This window comes from Phyllopteryx taeniolatus, chromosome 8, assembly GCF_024500385.1.
Source record: "Phyllopteryx taeniolatus isolate TA_2022b chromosome 8, UOR_Ptae_1.2, whole genome shotgun sequence".
Classification (NCBI taxonomy): domain Eukaryota; kingdom Metazoa; phylum Chordata; class Actinopteri; order Syngnathiformes; family Syngnathidae; genus Phyllopteryx; species Phyllopteryx taeniolatus.
This window is the reverse complement of record NC_084509.1, coordinates 2,935,139-2,950,132: the sequence shown is the minus strand read 5'-3', so window position 1 is coordinate 2,950,132 and position 14,994 is coordinate 2,935,139. Positions and strand designations below refer to the sequence as shown.

Here is a 14,994-nt window from a genome sequence, read left to right as displayed (position 1 = left end):
CTATTTTTTAGCTGGTACAAAAGGTCAAAGCCCGACTGGTAAGTGTGATCATCTCTCATTTTTATTACAATTAGGACTTGCCATCAAACATTCCTGAAAATCTCAAATTTGAACAAGCCTTCTGATTTTTCAGATGAAAACTAGAAATAGCACTTTGTTGAACATTAATACAGTACACGCTCTCACCTTAATCAAAGAAAAGAAACATTGATTAATACATCACAGCATGTCATAGCAATCATCAAATGGCAGGTACAGTCACTGCCTACTGAGGAGTGAGTGCTTTGAAGACAACATCATAATAGATTTCAAACTGGATGGAGCCTAGATAATATACTGTGAGGTAGTATAAGATAAGTTAAAAGTCTCATCTTGCAGCAACCATTGTCCTGTACTTGGATGTTTTGGGAATGCAATTCTTATTTTTTGCCACATGGTGGAGACATAGACTAAGAAAGCAGCTCTGTCAGTGTTGGGGTTGTCACAGACGGCAAAGCACCAAATCCAATCACATAAAGTACAGAAGATCAATACACTATATACTGTATATTATACTTTACATATTTAAATATTGTTTATGACTACTTTACACATACGCAAATTTTCTACTGCTATTGTGACTGTGTTTTCTAATGAGACAGAGTTCAAGACGAAAAACAAAACAAATGAAACCAAAACGTTTATGCCCACAAATTAGATATGTATAGGAAACCTAGAAATTTCAAGCAGTTTAACAAAATCAGTCAATACTTCTTTCCTCATTCCTCCATTTCATGAAAAGCAGCATTGAACGCAATAACACATCAAAACACTTCAGATGCTTATCATAAAACCTAATCTTCCGATTAAATAGACTTGTACAGTTCTTACTGGCCTTCTGCTCAACAGGTGCTGGAACAGGTGTTGGTCCAAGCGGAGTTGGTTACCCTTATGGAGGCAAGTTATCCATTTGGTAGTTTCACTTCACAACTGTATTATTGGTGTTTCAAGCTGTAGTGACCATCTTGTCCCTATTCCTGTGCGGCTAATATAGTGTTCAGTATTTGAATTAAGATAGCGGTCATGCACTATATCACTGCACTCTGACTTAGAGTCTCATTTTCACTAGTGTAATATGAATCATCTTATACATACAGTATATTCATAGTTATATATACTATATTATTGGATCATAATAACATGGTATTTCTATGCATTTCCATATCCATAACAATTGTTGCCTTCTTGTCAATGATTAAATTATAATGTATATGCAAGAGTATATGCATGTCTTTGCCCTTATAATTGAGACTATGCACCTGATTATATTGTTTTGCTGCAATATTTCTGAATTACAGTATACAGTTGACTGGTGTGACTTAACTATTTTTATAACACAGTACACAGTAAACACATATTGTATTCTATTCCATAGTTCCTTATGGGGCTGGAACTGGTATTGGAACTGGAACTGAAACAGGAGATGCAGTGCTGCCTGGTGCAAAGCCCTTGACACCTCCCAGTGTGTATATATATGCAAAAAATCTGACATCCATTACTTATCTACTAGTTCAACAAAATTGTAGAATGCTGTATCTGTATTTACTGCTTATTTGTCTCTCTCCCCCTCTCATAGTCATTGGGGGAGCAGGAGGTGGAGCAGGAATCCCCCTGGCAGCAGGAGGCTATCAAGGTTAGATGTCGTGACGTCACATGCATTTCTGTACTGTAATTTGAGTTGTGTTTTAGTTCAGCATCAAATGTGGATTTTTGGCCACACAAGAGACACAAGTTCAATTGCCCATCTGAAGAGGAAAAACTGCTTTAATTGTGTTTAGTAAAGGGAGTCACAAACAAACTAAGCACTTTCTGTGGCAGGCTGGTTAACCTCCTGGACAATAACGTCCCTTTTTTGTGTCACCACAATTTAGTGGGATACAGTCCATATCAACGTGGGTATGGACAGGGTACGTGAGAGGAGAGGCTATTGCACATGTACAAATAAACAACAAAACAAACAATGTTCTGCCCAGTGACCAAAGTGACAGTTGGTCAGGAGGAAGCCATCACTGTGGCATTTCCTGTACAGGGAACTGATAAGTCTTGTTTTAATGGTGTGAAGCCAATGAGATGAGGAGAGTAACTGCTGAAGAACATTTGACACATTTTCAAATTTGAAGCAAGTCTCCTTTTCTCCAGGTGGTTTTCCTTATCCTGCTGCAGTCGGAGTGGGTGGTGCTGGGGGAGGAGCTAAAGCCCCAAAACCAGGTAGCTTTTATACTAGCGCCTTAGCTAAAAGTGTTTTTAAAATATGTGCTGGACTCTTGAACTGCTGAAGGTGGCATACAATTATAATTGTCAGAGTAATCAAAGAAACGTGAACTAGCATTTCCTACAAATAATGGCCAGGGCTGTTTTTTGACTCAACTGACATCACCCGAAATGTCACGTATGACAAAAAGTTTTTTGTTGTTGTTGTTGTTTTTTTAAATGCATATTTCTTATGATTTAAGATTCACAGTTTTGCTTCTACGTGATAACCTAACATTACAAAAAATATACTGTATTGTTAATTTTCCTAAGTAGACTTAAATGCATTTGAAGTAAAATGACTTTACTCTAAGCATACTTTAAGGAGTATTGTAGTAGACAAGACATGAAAGATGCCTGCGCATTGCAGTGATTTACAGTTTGGACAAAGAGCATGGCATCATTTCCTATCGGACTTCGATTAATGTTGCACTGTGCTCATTGCATAGCATCAAAGTGCGACTGTTTGAAGATAACGCCAAGAACAGGCGATTCCTGACGTACTTGAGCAAAAGTAAACCAGAACAAACTTGACTCAGGTTATTGAGTGAGTTTAGTTGAGATAACAAGACAACAAATGACAAAATGTTATTTATGTTCTGCAATGCTCTGTCCACAATTGATTAAATGCTGTACCTGTCTTATAACATGAACAGGCTATGGAAATCTTGGAGGTGGTGGTGGCTATCAGCCTCAGCCAGGTGAGGACCACCTCAATTTGTGTAATAGTTCCCCCCTCGCCTATCAGCAGGCTCCTGTCAGTGTTACACATAGACTGATCATGGCACATGATCATGACACAGATAGCATCAACAAGCCATATGTCATCTGTGCGAATTTACTGTATGTAACATGGTAGGTCTTGCCCAACATGTTCAATTATGATTGTACCAAATATACTTATATATACATATAAATAATATGTACAGTTTGAGGAAATCCTATACAATATATTGAATTATAATAACGCTCCATTGGGCAGCACAAGCACAAAAAGCTCAAGGCAAGAGGTTACTCTATGTTGATTATTGAATATTTAGTTTGTGTGACTGTGAGTGCGACTGGTTGGTTGTTTGTATGTGCCCTGCGATTGGCTGGCAACCAGTTCAGGGTGTACCCCGCCTCCTGCCCGATGACAGCTGGGATAGGCTCCAGCACGCCGGCGACCCTAGTGAGGAGAAGCGGCTCAGAAAATGGATGGATGGATGGATAGTTTGGGCTATGATGAGCTGTTGTCCTCCTTTTGTAATACTCTTTAGCAACACCTACAGGAATGGTGAAACATACCGGATAATGTCATAGATACAGTATACAGTTTAAACAGATAGATACAGTTAAATAGTGAATTGGTCCTTCCTCTGTACTTATCTAAAAGGGGAATCATTTAATTAGTATTTGTGTGATCCTGCTCACTACCAACAAACAGAGATAAAATACTAACCTCCTTTAACATAAAGCTGTTTATCCATTTACCTGTATTTTTTCTTCTTCTCCCTGACCCTGCACAGGTGGATATGTCCCAGCCCCACTGACCCCTCAACAAGGTACCTGGCAACCATTTATTACGTTGATAACTCTGGCAATATAATCAGCACCTCTGTTCATTTTCCAATTTCCCTCCCTGCGAAATACTAGATTATCTGGATGAAATAGGAAATCCATGCAGTCTGTGTGTGTGTGTGCGTTTGTGCATGCCTGTGTGTGCGAGCTCAACAGTGCAGATGGCTTGACACAACCAGTGTGTGTATGCATGATAATCTGTATTTTCCTGAACATTGGAGATTATTTCTAGTGGGATTATTTCAAGGAGAGCACGTCTGCTTTCTTAGTTTTATCGTGTTGGGGCATCTGGAACCAACCGTATTCTCCTCCACTTAACAACAGTTTACAGTGCCAATACCAATAACATCATTCTGTATTTGGATTGTTCTAATATTAATACCAACAGGCCCCTTGCCAACTGTTTATCTTGTCTTGTAGTCTTAGTCCATAGCATCGTGATTTTTTAGTCAGTCATCAGCCGTCATCAACTTGGGTTACAAAATATCAAGACGGTGGTACTGTCAAATCAGTAAAACAATCATAGTTTATTACACTCATGTGTTTGTTTTTGCAGCCAAAGCAGCCAAGTACATTGGGAATCCATTGCAAGGCTTCCTGGGTGGTGGAGGAGGAGGAGCCTATGGAGGTAACAGACCTGCAGTTCACAAAAACATCCTGAATGTACAATGTGTGTGTAGACTTACAGTATATCCCACATTGAACATCTTAAAAAATACTGACATTATTTTCTTGCCTTTAGACTAATGGTAATAATAACTAAAATATCTATTCTGGATACTCAAAGACACCTCACACAGTAAATGTAAAAAAAATGTATTCATGATCTGAATGCTACTGTGCAACAAAGTTAAATGGCTTCATGTTGAAAACTATAATATTTATTTACCGTAATGCCAACAAAATATTGAAACTGATGTTATAAATGATTTGAAAACATTCAACTTGGTCAGTTTTTACACATCTCATTAAAATTTGCTTTGAAGGAGTCTGATTAAGTCATGTAACTTACTGGATAATTGTAGTCCCTTCTCATGTTCTTCACTTGGAACGTCCAAATTATGCTTAACACAACAAAAGCCAAAGAAAAAACAAAATACATGCAGTCAGTCCTAGTTTCCCCCAATAAAAGTGGTGTTTTGGGGATGCCGCAAAAGTCATGGGGCCACACTTTTGTTAATCTGCAACAAAGATGCTGATCTGTTGTTAAGATGTTTCAATACTAACATGTCGCCTTGTCCGTGCTGATTGTTTGCCACAGCAGCAGGAGCGTGCCAGGGCAGATACTGCGGCAGGAGGAAGTAGATGTCCTCCTGATGTGTGATGTGGCCTGAAGAAAACCATGGTGCTACTGCATGAACTAGAATGTACATTTTAGAACACAAACATTCAATGTTGTTTTTACTTACTTGACTTCGTCTGCTCTTATGCAAACCCACCGACCAAGAGTTTTTGTACTACCCCCCCCCCCCCCCCCCCCCCCCCCCGATGTGGCATTTATTACTGACAGTGCCTTCAATCATAAATGTGTGAACGTAACTCGGCTTTAAAGCATCCTTTTATGCACCAGTGTACTTCAAATATAACGTGTCAGCTCATGCTCATTCGTATACAAACAGTTATGCGTCCTTCATGTGGCTTGGACATATGGTGACAGGGCGAAGAGTCCTTGCAAAGGTGGTCTGCCAATGTGACCTGTGCAGGACGCTGAAGCACTCCGTTTTCAATCATAATGCAAAGCGAGCTGAAATGTTGCAGCGCACCACCTCTCTGACCTGTGAGAAGGCTGCTTTTTGTGGCCAAATCACAGCATTGTCTCGGACCCTCCTCCTTCTTCCTCGCTGCTATTTTTAGCCCCAATGGGTATAAAGTAGTGGCAAATCAGACTCCACCCAGCCCATCTGTTCTCATTAACTTTTTTTGCTGATTCTACTGTATATGCCCAAGCATTTCCAATTTTGACAAATGCTTTATTGAGATCAGTCTCGAAAACAGTGTTGCCATTTATACTTTTATTCCTCCAGTGTATATCTGGAAAGTTTGCATATTTGTGCATCTGCTTCGTGATCCTTTTTCCTCAAGCATCATTTCAGGAGTTATTTACATTTATGTAATAACATTCATTCAAGCTAACTCATATCTTACTGCATTTTCACACAATTATAATAACAATAAGACCTGTCCCTTTGCATTTATTAATTAATTGTAGTTCAGAATAACTTTTATTTAATGGGTGTATCCAAGCCCCATTGTTCATTTACTTGAGCTGCTTCAGAGGACAAAAAAAAAGTGGAAAAAGCCTAATTGACCAAAGGTTCATGGGTGCTGTTGCCAAGTGACCCCTTTTTCTTTCTGTAATTGTGTACTGTATTTTGTACTAATATGAAAGTTGCTGGCATTGGTTCATCCACTCTGAGCTGTATGAGAACAGTCTTTGAACTTCACTGGGTCAGACATGTGCCGTGGGATACACTTCATCTTTATTTAAAACTATTTCTATAAGGAGGAACTTTGTGGTTTTGCACTTTTTTTTTATGTTTCGACACATACATGCACACACACATCACTTAATATATCCTGCCATTGCATTTGCTTCTTTAAATACATAAATAAAATGTGTTAAAAACATGTCTTCCTGTTTCAATTCATGATGTATCTTAAGTACATGAGCCATTAGTAGACAATTGTTTTAATAATGAAACAAACTAAGATGTCCCTTCGCCTCAGTTGGGTAACGACAACTTTTTGGGCCATCTGGAAATAATAAAGCACTGGGCCATGATGAAGGCATTACATAAGACTGGAGGACTGCTCGCTGCTGGAATCAAACCTCAGCTTGCAGGCTGCATTCCTAACCACTCAGCAGGCCAAATACACCTTGGAAAAATTAATGGAGATATGAATTCTCTTAATTGTTTTCAATTTCAGGCAAGTCCTGCATCTCAATAACATGACTGTGACATGTTTTCATGAAAATAGCCCTAGGATCAAGAACTAGAGCACACTTCTTAACGCCACATTATTGCTGAAGCAGAGCGTGGGAGGAAAGTGAGAGGGGGAGGAAGCAAATGCCAAGTAAAGATGATAAAAGCATTTTCACTTATGGAGGCAGCACTTCATACACTACACTATATACACTTAGAAATTAGTGTTCATATCTGTGCACGTGGTGCATGCAGCAGACAGCTACCTCCCCATCCCAACACATAAACAACTTCATTATCAAATACTGTATGTGCCGTTATTAGAAGTTAACACTGTTAACACTGCTAATGCTAATCTGTGAATCCAACACAAAACACCTGCGAACAGGTGAATCCACAGAATGCTCAACCGTGTAGGACTGTCTATGTTTTACCTGTGTGTCCATTGATCAGTTAGTTCACAAACTAGCAAAAAAAAGGTTTAAATATTAAACCCACGGTATCTTTCTAGCAGTCACGCTACTTCCCGCCCACCAGTGTCCCCTTGTACAAGGAGGGGCGGGCCTAACCGTTCTCGGCCAATCAGACTCGTCCTGTGGCCGGTCGCGCATCTTCATTGGACGGCTGCCCTCTTGAATGAAGCCCAGCAGATGAGGCGCACAGACCCGGAGCGGGCAGCAGGAAGGAAGAGCCCGAACCAACCGCCGCCACGACACCGACGGCCTGAGGTGGTTGGGCACAGGTTGTCCGTCGACCAGAGTCTCCTGGCTCTCTGTCCGAGAGTGAATGCGGTTGATGCTGCTCTGCTGCACCTGGAAGGACGGACGCATGGGAGAGGAGGATGGTAAATAACCCCCCCCAAAAAAGAGCGTTTGAAATGTCATCCCCTAGTATACCGCCCGGGCGGGACTTGCGATGGTTTTGGGCAAAACAAGTCGAGCTGTTTGATTTTCTTCTAATATGTGTCGTATTTACAACGAGTGTCGGTCGGGATGCACTTCCAGATGGTGGTCTAAATGAAGCCATGTTGCCTCCTTCGTCATGCTTGCGTGCAAGTGTTCACCTCCAGGTCATGCACACTCAGTCTCGTGGCGATTTCTCAAGCATATTCTTCTTGTCCCTGTGCTGAATATACGCATATGCATTGCGTTCATACCGTTACTTACGTTACACTGCATTATCTTTGCATGCACAATCTTAATAGAATCCAAATCATATTCCGTATTTCCAAAAAAATATCTATCTATCTATTTATCTATCTATCTATCTATCTATCTATGTCAGCTACCGACTATCCACCCATACTATCTTTCTACCTAAAGTGCTGTGAAAAAGTTAAATATATCTTTTTGCATATTTATCACACTTTCAGACCATCACACCGATTTTAATATCACTTAACAGCAGCCCAAGAAAATGTAAAATGCCCTTTCTAAATGATGATGATTTCATTTGGGTAAAAAAATCTAAATGTATCTGACCCTACGTAAAAATAGCAATTGAGTGGTTAAATCACTGTGGAGAAATTTTGGCCCACACTTTTGTTCAAACTAATTCATATTGAAGGATTTTTGAGTATGTGCTGCCTATTTAACCAGAGCATCTCAATTGGTCCGAACTTTGACTTGGCCACTCCGAAACCCTCATCTTTTTGGGGTGTTGGGGCAGGTCGACGAGGTCCTGAAGAAGCAAAGCGACCTCAGACCATCACAGTGCCGCCATCATGTTTGACACTCAGCAAGATGTTCTTTTTATCAAATGCTGTTATTTTTACGCCTGATATAACAGGGTGCACACCTCCTAAAAGTCTTGTGAGTCAACAGGACATGAATATGAAGTTTTGGTAATCATAAAGTTGTTTTCCGGTGAAGGTGAGATGAGCTTTGTTGTTTATTTATTTTTTCTCTGTTTGTCACTCAACATGCCTATCTACAAATAGTCACCTAGTTAAGTAGACATCATTACCATCTAGCCAACTACAACATCCCTCTCTAGTAACCTTGCTGGATCGTACCAATATACTGTATCTAAAAAAGTAGCCAGCTACTCACCTCCATATGTAACACTCTAGCGAGCAAAACCCAACATACCTACCGAGCATCCTTGTTTACCTACCATTCTATCTGACAAATTTGTCAGCAACCCACCTAGCTATGTAACCTTTAGCTAGCCACTCATCCATCTTATTCATCTAGCTCCTGATCTAAACATTTCATTGCAAATGTTTCCTTCGTAAGATGCACATTGTCTGTTTAAGACAAAAATCCAAAAATGAGTAATTATCCCAGAGCAGTCGCAGCACAAACTGGGCTGATTTGACTGTGATGACTCACATGATGTTGCAGTGGACTGCTACTTGTATAAGTCACTGTGTGTTCAGATATGAGTCAGGAGAAATGCAGTGTTTGCGCTTGTGTGGACTGTCTATTTGTTTGCCTTTTATCGGAGCTATTAGTGTCTTTCAGTGGCCGTTACAAACACCGGAATCTGCAATAATGACCAAGTGAAGTGCTCCATAATAAAGAGACAAGGTGATGAATATGAATTAATGAAGAGCTGAGGTGGAAGGAGAGTGGAGAGACATTAGTGGCCATCATCGGCATTGCCCTCCTTGTCAATGAGATTACTGAACTACAGCAAGCCATTACAAAAATGAAGTACTTTTAAGAGGTGGGGACTCAAAGGTAAAAAGCTCTTATTTAGGTACATGCCCATATCTTGGTTTATTTGATTCCATTAGCCAGCTGTGATAGATTTGTCACGGAACGTATTTCACCTCAATTAAAAAAAATGTTTATTCAAAAAAATATAAAATTTACACATACAAAACAAATGTGATGCAAAGCTCTGCAGTCAATTTGATGGCTACATCGTAATCAATATTTTTCACTGTCTGCAATTACATTGTTGTAAACACGTGAGTATTCAGCAACATTTAACACGACTATGTTATTACACAATGAGTACCGAGTATGGATACACATGTCTACTGTATTTATGTTGTTACAAAAGCATTCAGTAGTCATTACAATGTTATTATGGTACATTTGTTGTGTGTTCAGAAAAATATACTAACTGACAACTTTCTAGTTAGTATGCGGATACTAGACTGGCCTGCCTGCAGTCCAGACCTGCCTCCCATTCAAAATGTGTGGCGCATTATGAAGCGTGAAAGATGACAACGGAGACCTCGGACTGTTGAACAGCTGAAGCTGTACATCAAGCAAGAATGGGAAAGAATTCCATCGACAAAGCTTGAACAATTAGTGTCCTCAGTTCCCAAACGTTTATTGAATGAAGAAATTGAAGAAAAGGTGATGTAACACAGTAGTAAACATGACCCTGTCTCAGCTTTTTTGGAACGTGTTGCAGCCATAAAATTCCAAGTTAATGATTGTTTGCACAAAACAATAAAGTTTATCAGTTTGAACATTAAATATCTTGTCTTTGTAGTGTATTCAATTAAATATGGGTCGAACATTATTTGCAAATCATTGTATTCTGTTTGTATTTCCAACTTCATTGGAATTGGGGTTGTACAATGGAGTGTGCGATCTGTAACAAAGCAGCGTATTGACTGATAATGATGCAGTACACTAACGTCTCTTACTCAGCCTCTCAATGCAGTTATGTCTTCATAGCCTCAGATGTAAAAGGGTGTGTGATGTACTTTTAGATGGATTAACTTTAAAATGTGCTGAAGTGAGCTGTAATGCTGTGATGTAATGTCTGTTTCTCCTCCTGCCTCCTCCACCTTTAAGATGCAGATTTACTTCAGCATTTCTTTAATGCGGGCCTGAACAAGCTTTCCTGACACAGCTAACTGTGTTCTTTGGAACAACAGTTAATTTCTTTTTAAATGACGGGATGATTTTTTTCCTGTTATGATTGACACTATTAGCGAAATATTAACCTTAACAATATGTTCACGATCTTTGTCGGTCTTGTTTGCAGTAGCGTCTATTTCATCGTACTTACGCCCTTCGTGTGTCGCTGTCGTTCCAGCTGGAGAAAGTTTACCCGTGTGTGCGGGGTGCAAATTGAGGATCTACGATGAGCAGTACCTTCAGGCTCTCAACACTGACTGGCACATCGTCTGCTTCAGGTACAGCGGATGTACTGTACCATAGCTCCATGAATGGACTAGCTTCAAACGTGTACCTAAATCGATACTGTACATACAGCAGTGATTCTCACCAGTGGTAAGCGGGCTCCCTCCCCAAAGAATCACTGCCTAAATACAGTTGAGTTGTATTTAACTTTTAACTTTAATACATTTGCATTTAATCTTTAAGAACGGTTTGTTTTTAAACATTTATTTATTTCTGATATTTAAGCAGTGTTAAAATTATCCATAATGTTACATTGGTTTACAATAATATTACATGGGAATAAAACTCAACAAAAAACACTTAGTTCTACTACGCTACTGCATTTTAATGCTGGTCGTGACTGAGGTACATGGAGAGCCAAGTATTTTTTGGGGGATGGTACTTGGTGTAAAAAGTTTGAAAACCACTGCACTATAGGTATCCCATTTCAGTTTCTTGGATGTCTTACTTTGGAAATCAGCCTGTGTTGTTCTTGAGTGTTTTATGACTATGTTGAAATGACAAGTGGGACACATTCATCCAAAGTAATTTGGGTGCCTCTGCCACTCACATTTTTACGCTAATGGCCGGTCCGCCAAGGTGCCCATGCGTTCTCACGAGGAGCCATTTTGACACTTGGATAGTGGCTGATGGTGCCGGTAACTTGCCTGAGCACACAGCGCACGTGCACGTGTTGGAAGTGTCGAGTACACGTGTGGCTTTGTATGTAAACCTATTCCTGCTTTTTGAACCATGTAATATGTCACCAGAAATATACATGATTTAATTCTCAGAGACGACATTAGAGAAATGTATAAATCAATACAGTGGTACCTTGCCTTATGATGGACTTTCACTTGTATAGCACTTTTCTGTCTTCAAGGTACTCAAAGGGCTTTAACACTTATGCGTTCAAATCCTTCTGTGACCGAGGTTGTAACTCAATTTACTTGTACATGAAATCAAGGTTCCCCATTTAAATGAATTAAGCCATTCTAGCACCCCAAAAAACACCACATATTTATATATATATATATATAGCACTGCATTGTATAGAGAATGGAAATAAATAAAATGTAATTACTGTACATTAGGATAAGCCAAAGTCTTTTGAGTTGTATATGTGCCTTTAGGGAGTGACCAAGTGAATGATATCAGAAACATGGCCAGCGGTTCATCTGCATGTGAGCATTTGGACGTGAGTTTTGGCCTGCTACTCCTAGCGAGTGTTTTTATTTTGTATTTGTGTGTTTAACTGTTTGTCCCGGTCAAGAAACTGATGAACGTGCTCTCCATTTTTTTTTTTTTCCACGTCACTCAAGCAAGCTCGCTCGTAATGTAACTTTGGCTCGCAATACAAAGCACATAATCGACCAAGCGACGGCCCTTAACTCGGAAAACTCGTAAGATGGGGCACTGTATATAGAGTCACAGATTGTTCCTGCTATGTAATTCAATGTCAATGTGCGATACCTTTGAGAGGTGCAGTTATTAGGTCACCATCGACACACGTTACACAAGCACATGCCTTTAAAAGGTGGGTGTGCTCTGATTGAGTGACATGAAAGTCAACCCAGGCGAACATGTGAAAAACAGGCGATTTGCTGGCTAAAGCATTCAGCAATCTGCCTCACAGTCACGGTCTCGCCATTGTAGGCAGTGCAAAGCCTCATGTTGCTTGCTGTTGCTTCCCGGAATTCATTGCGGTGCTCTCTTTAACTACAGGTTGTAGAAAATCAAGCTCAACGTTGCTCTTTCTTTGCATCTGTTCCATATAGTTGACCCAACCAGTTCCATATTGTTCCTTATTGTTGTGAGTGTGTGCATTAGCTATACTGTATGTCGGGCTAGGTTGGTATTTGTGATTTTTATTATTATTATGAAACTCACTGTGGCATGCATGTTAACCAGTGGCATGTCGGTCATGTTCACTTCATCACTAAGTAACTGGGTAATTTACCCAATGTGTGAGTTGAAATTGCACAGTAAGGTTTCTTTTTCTGCAAAGTAAATGAGCCTGATTGTCCTTATGTGAGTCATTACTGTCACATTATACTCAAATAGCCAGCAATGCCAACTGAACCAAAGATGTGTAGGTGAGTAGCCGCAATGAATCCGCGATATAGCGAGGGATTACTGTATGTGGTTTATATTGCTTTTGCAGCTTCTGTTCAGTTTCAGCCTCCCACACTACTTTCCCTTCTCCTTTCACATATCGTTCATCTGAGACGCTCAGCAAATTGACTCTCGCTTTGTGGAAAACTCAGCGCTCAGTGCGTCATTAGTGATTTCCATCGGCACAATGGTATGAATGGGTAACACGAGGAGGGTATCTGGACGAGTGGCAAGAATGCTTTTGTGCGTGTGTGGAGGCCTCACCGTTGGCCCTGTGTGTTTGTTTGGGTGGCTTCAGAATCGATACTCATTAATGGTGCTCTGCACTGCTTTGTGTCCCTTTAAAGTAGGCTTGTGTCGCCTATTCAGCCCTGAGTGTTGTCGGCTCCTTTACACTCATTTGAGGTGTCACATATCGGCCCTGAGTGTCCGTCCACTCTGCTCTATTAAATATCAACAAATCGAATGAATGAATAAGGTAATAGCTAGAGTTGCGCTCATCATGGGCTAGAATGTCATTAATTTGGGCTTTTTTAGGATTTAATCATCATGTAATAATTATTTTTCCTGGGTTGAATGACTGTTAAAATATTGTTTTTAATTCAACAACAATTGAATGCACAACTTTTAATGTATTGTGGAATTTTTAGAATCCCCATAGGGTTATACATACAGTAGATTCTCAAATATAAACGTACACCTCCACTTACTGTATATTTGGTAAAGCTCCCTTAGCAATTTCACCTTTGCTATCAACAAGCTCGTGGCAGAATGCTGGCCAAGCTTTTAAGCATAGTCCACAAGTGTTCAATAAGGTTGAGGTCAGGGTTTTGGAAATGCTATTCCAGAAAATGAATTTAAGCCTGCTTCATCCATTCCAAAACCAGTTTTTGTTTGGGATCCTTGTCAGGAGGTAGGTCACGTTCATGATTTACTGCACCGGTACCACGGGCAGCTCCAGAGCATGATGCTACCACCACCATGCTTGACAGTATGTCCAGCGTTCTTAGGTTTGAAAGCCTTTCCATAAGTCTTCCAGACAAATTCCTTGTCATTGTGGCCAAAACGTCTCTTCATGACCATAATACTTGCACATTTCGGTCTAGATAGAAGATGGCGGTTTTAGAGTAGGGGCTTTTTTCTTAGTCGGCCCTCTCAGTCCATGGCTTGCCTCTCTGTCCACAGTAACATGCGTTGTCATGGTAATGAAAGCCATACTCTGAATTTGCATGAGACAGTGTTCTGTCCCCATGAAACGTGAAAAAGTGATTTCAACCACAGTGTGGATCTTGTGCTGCAATTTGAACAATGCAAAATTGTCAGAGACCATTTGTTAAGACACCTAGGAAATATTTTCATAATATTTCTCCTTTAAAAGTTAATGTTCACGCATATTATATAATTGTTCCACCTTGGAAAAAGAAGAGTTTAAATGAATCTCTAATATCCCCGAATTGACATTCTAGCCCATGATGAGTGTATGCAAACTTGTGACCGCAGCCGTATGCAAGTCAGTGAGTAGGGAGGTGACTCCTCTGGGGAAGTTTCATTTTTACTCTTTAAATCATTGTGCTGTGTCCTCTTGAAGTGTAAGCGTGTTACTGTATTTAACTGAAGCACCCCCACCCCCGAATGACTGACCAACATCCAAATCGTCAAGGATTTTCATGGAAACAAAAGACTTGGCTTTGTGAGTAAGACCCACATGGAAAATGTAACTTCAGCTGGATAGGCGCTTAAATTGTGAAATGTCTTGCTCATGTGATGAAATTGGCCTTAAGAAGACATAAAGTGAAAACAAATATATATTTTGTTTAGGTAGCGTGCAGACAATGGAAGTACTCTCTTGGTTAGGAGAAAAGGAGCTTACTTTTGCATTTGTAAAACTGATTTTTGCCCTTCAATGTTTAAAGTAATATTTTTTGGAAATTTTTTGGTTGGCTGGACTATATTAATAAATTGATTCATTGATTTTAACTTAATTGCCTTTCACATTTTACGAATAAAAAATTTCA

General features: G+C 39.9%; 2 protein-coding genes across 2 annotated transcripts in view; both read left to right on the top strand.

The window, feature by feature from the left end:
- Window positions 1-6,477, top strand: part of LOC133481923 (uncharacterized PE-PGRS family protein PE_PGRS54-like) — a 63,239-nt gene extending 56,762 nt beyond the window's left edge. The window contains exons 52-60 of the mRNA XM_061781289.1: window positions 12-38; window positions 889-936; window positions 1,415-1,501; window positions 1,616-1,672; window positions 2,179-2,247; window positions 2,946-2,990; window positions 3,798-3,833; window positions 4,406-4,477; window positions 5,111-6,477. Coding sequence (XP_061637273.1) covers window positions 12-38; window positions 889-936; window positions 1,415-1,501; window positions 1,616-1,672; window positions 2,179-2,247; window positions 2,946-2,990; window positions 3,798-3,833; window positions 4,406-4,477; window positions 5,111-5,154 — 485 coding nt within the window. The 3' untranslated portion in view covers window positions 5,155-6,477. The remainder of the gene's footprint in view (window positions 1-11; window positions 39-888; window positions 937-1,414; window positions 1,502-1,615; window positions 1,673-2,178; window positions 2,248-2,945; window positions 2,991-3,797; window positions 3,834-4,405; window positions 4,478-5,110) is intronic.
- Window positions 6,478-7,419: 942 nt separating this feature from the next.
- The window catches only part of limk1a (LIM domain kinase 1a), a 51,386-nt gene continuing 43,811 nt past the window's right edge, over window positions 7,420-14,994 (top strand). The window contains exons 1-2 of the mRNA XM_061781284.1: window positions 7,420-7,617; window positions 10,779-10,878. Coding sequence (XP_061637268.1) covers window positions 7,560-7,617; window positions 10,779-10,878 — 158 coding nt within the window. The 5' untranslated portion in view covers window positions 7,420-7,559. The remainder of the gene's footprint in view (window positions 7,618-10,778; window positions 10,879-14,994) is intronic.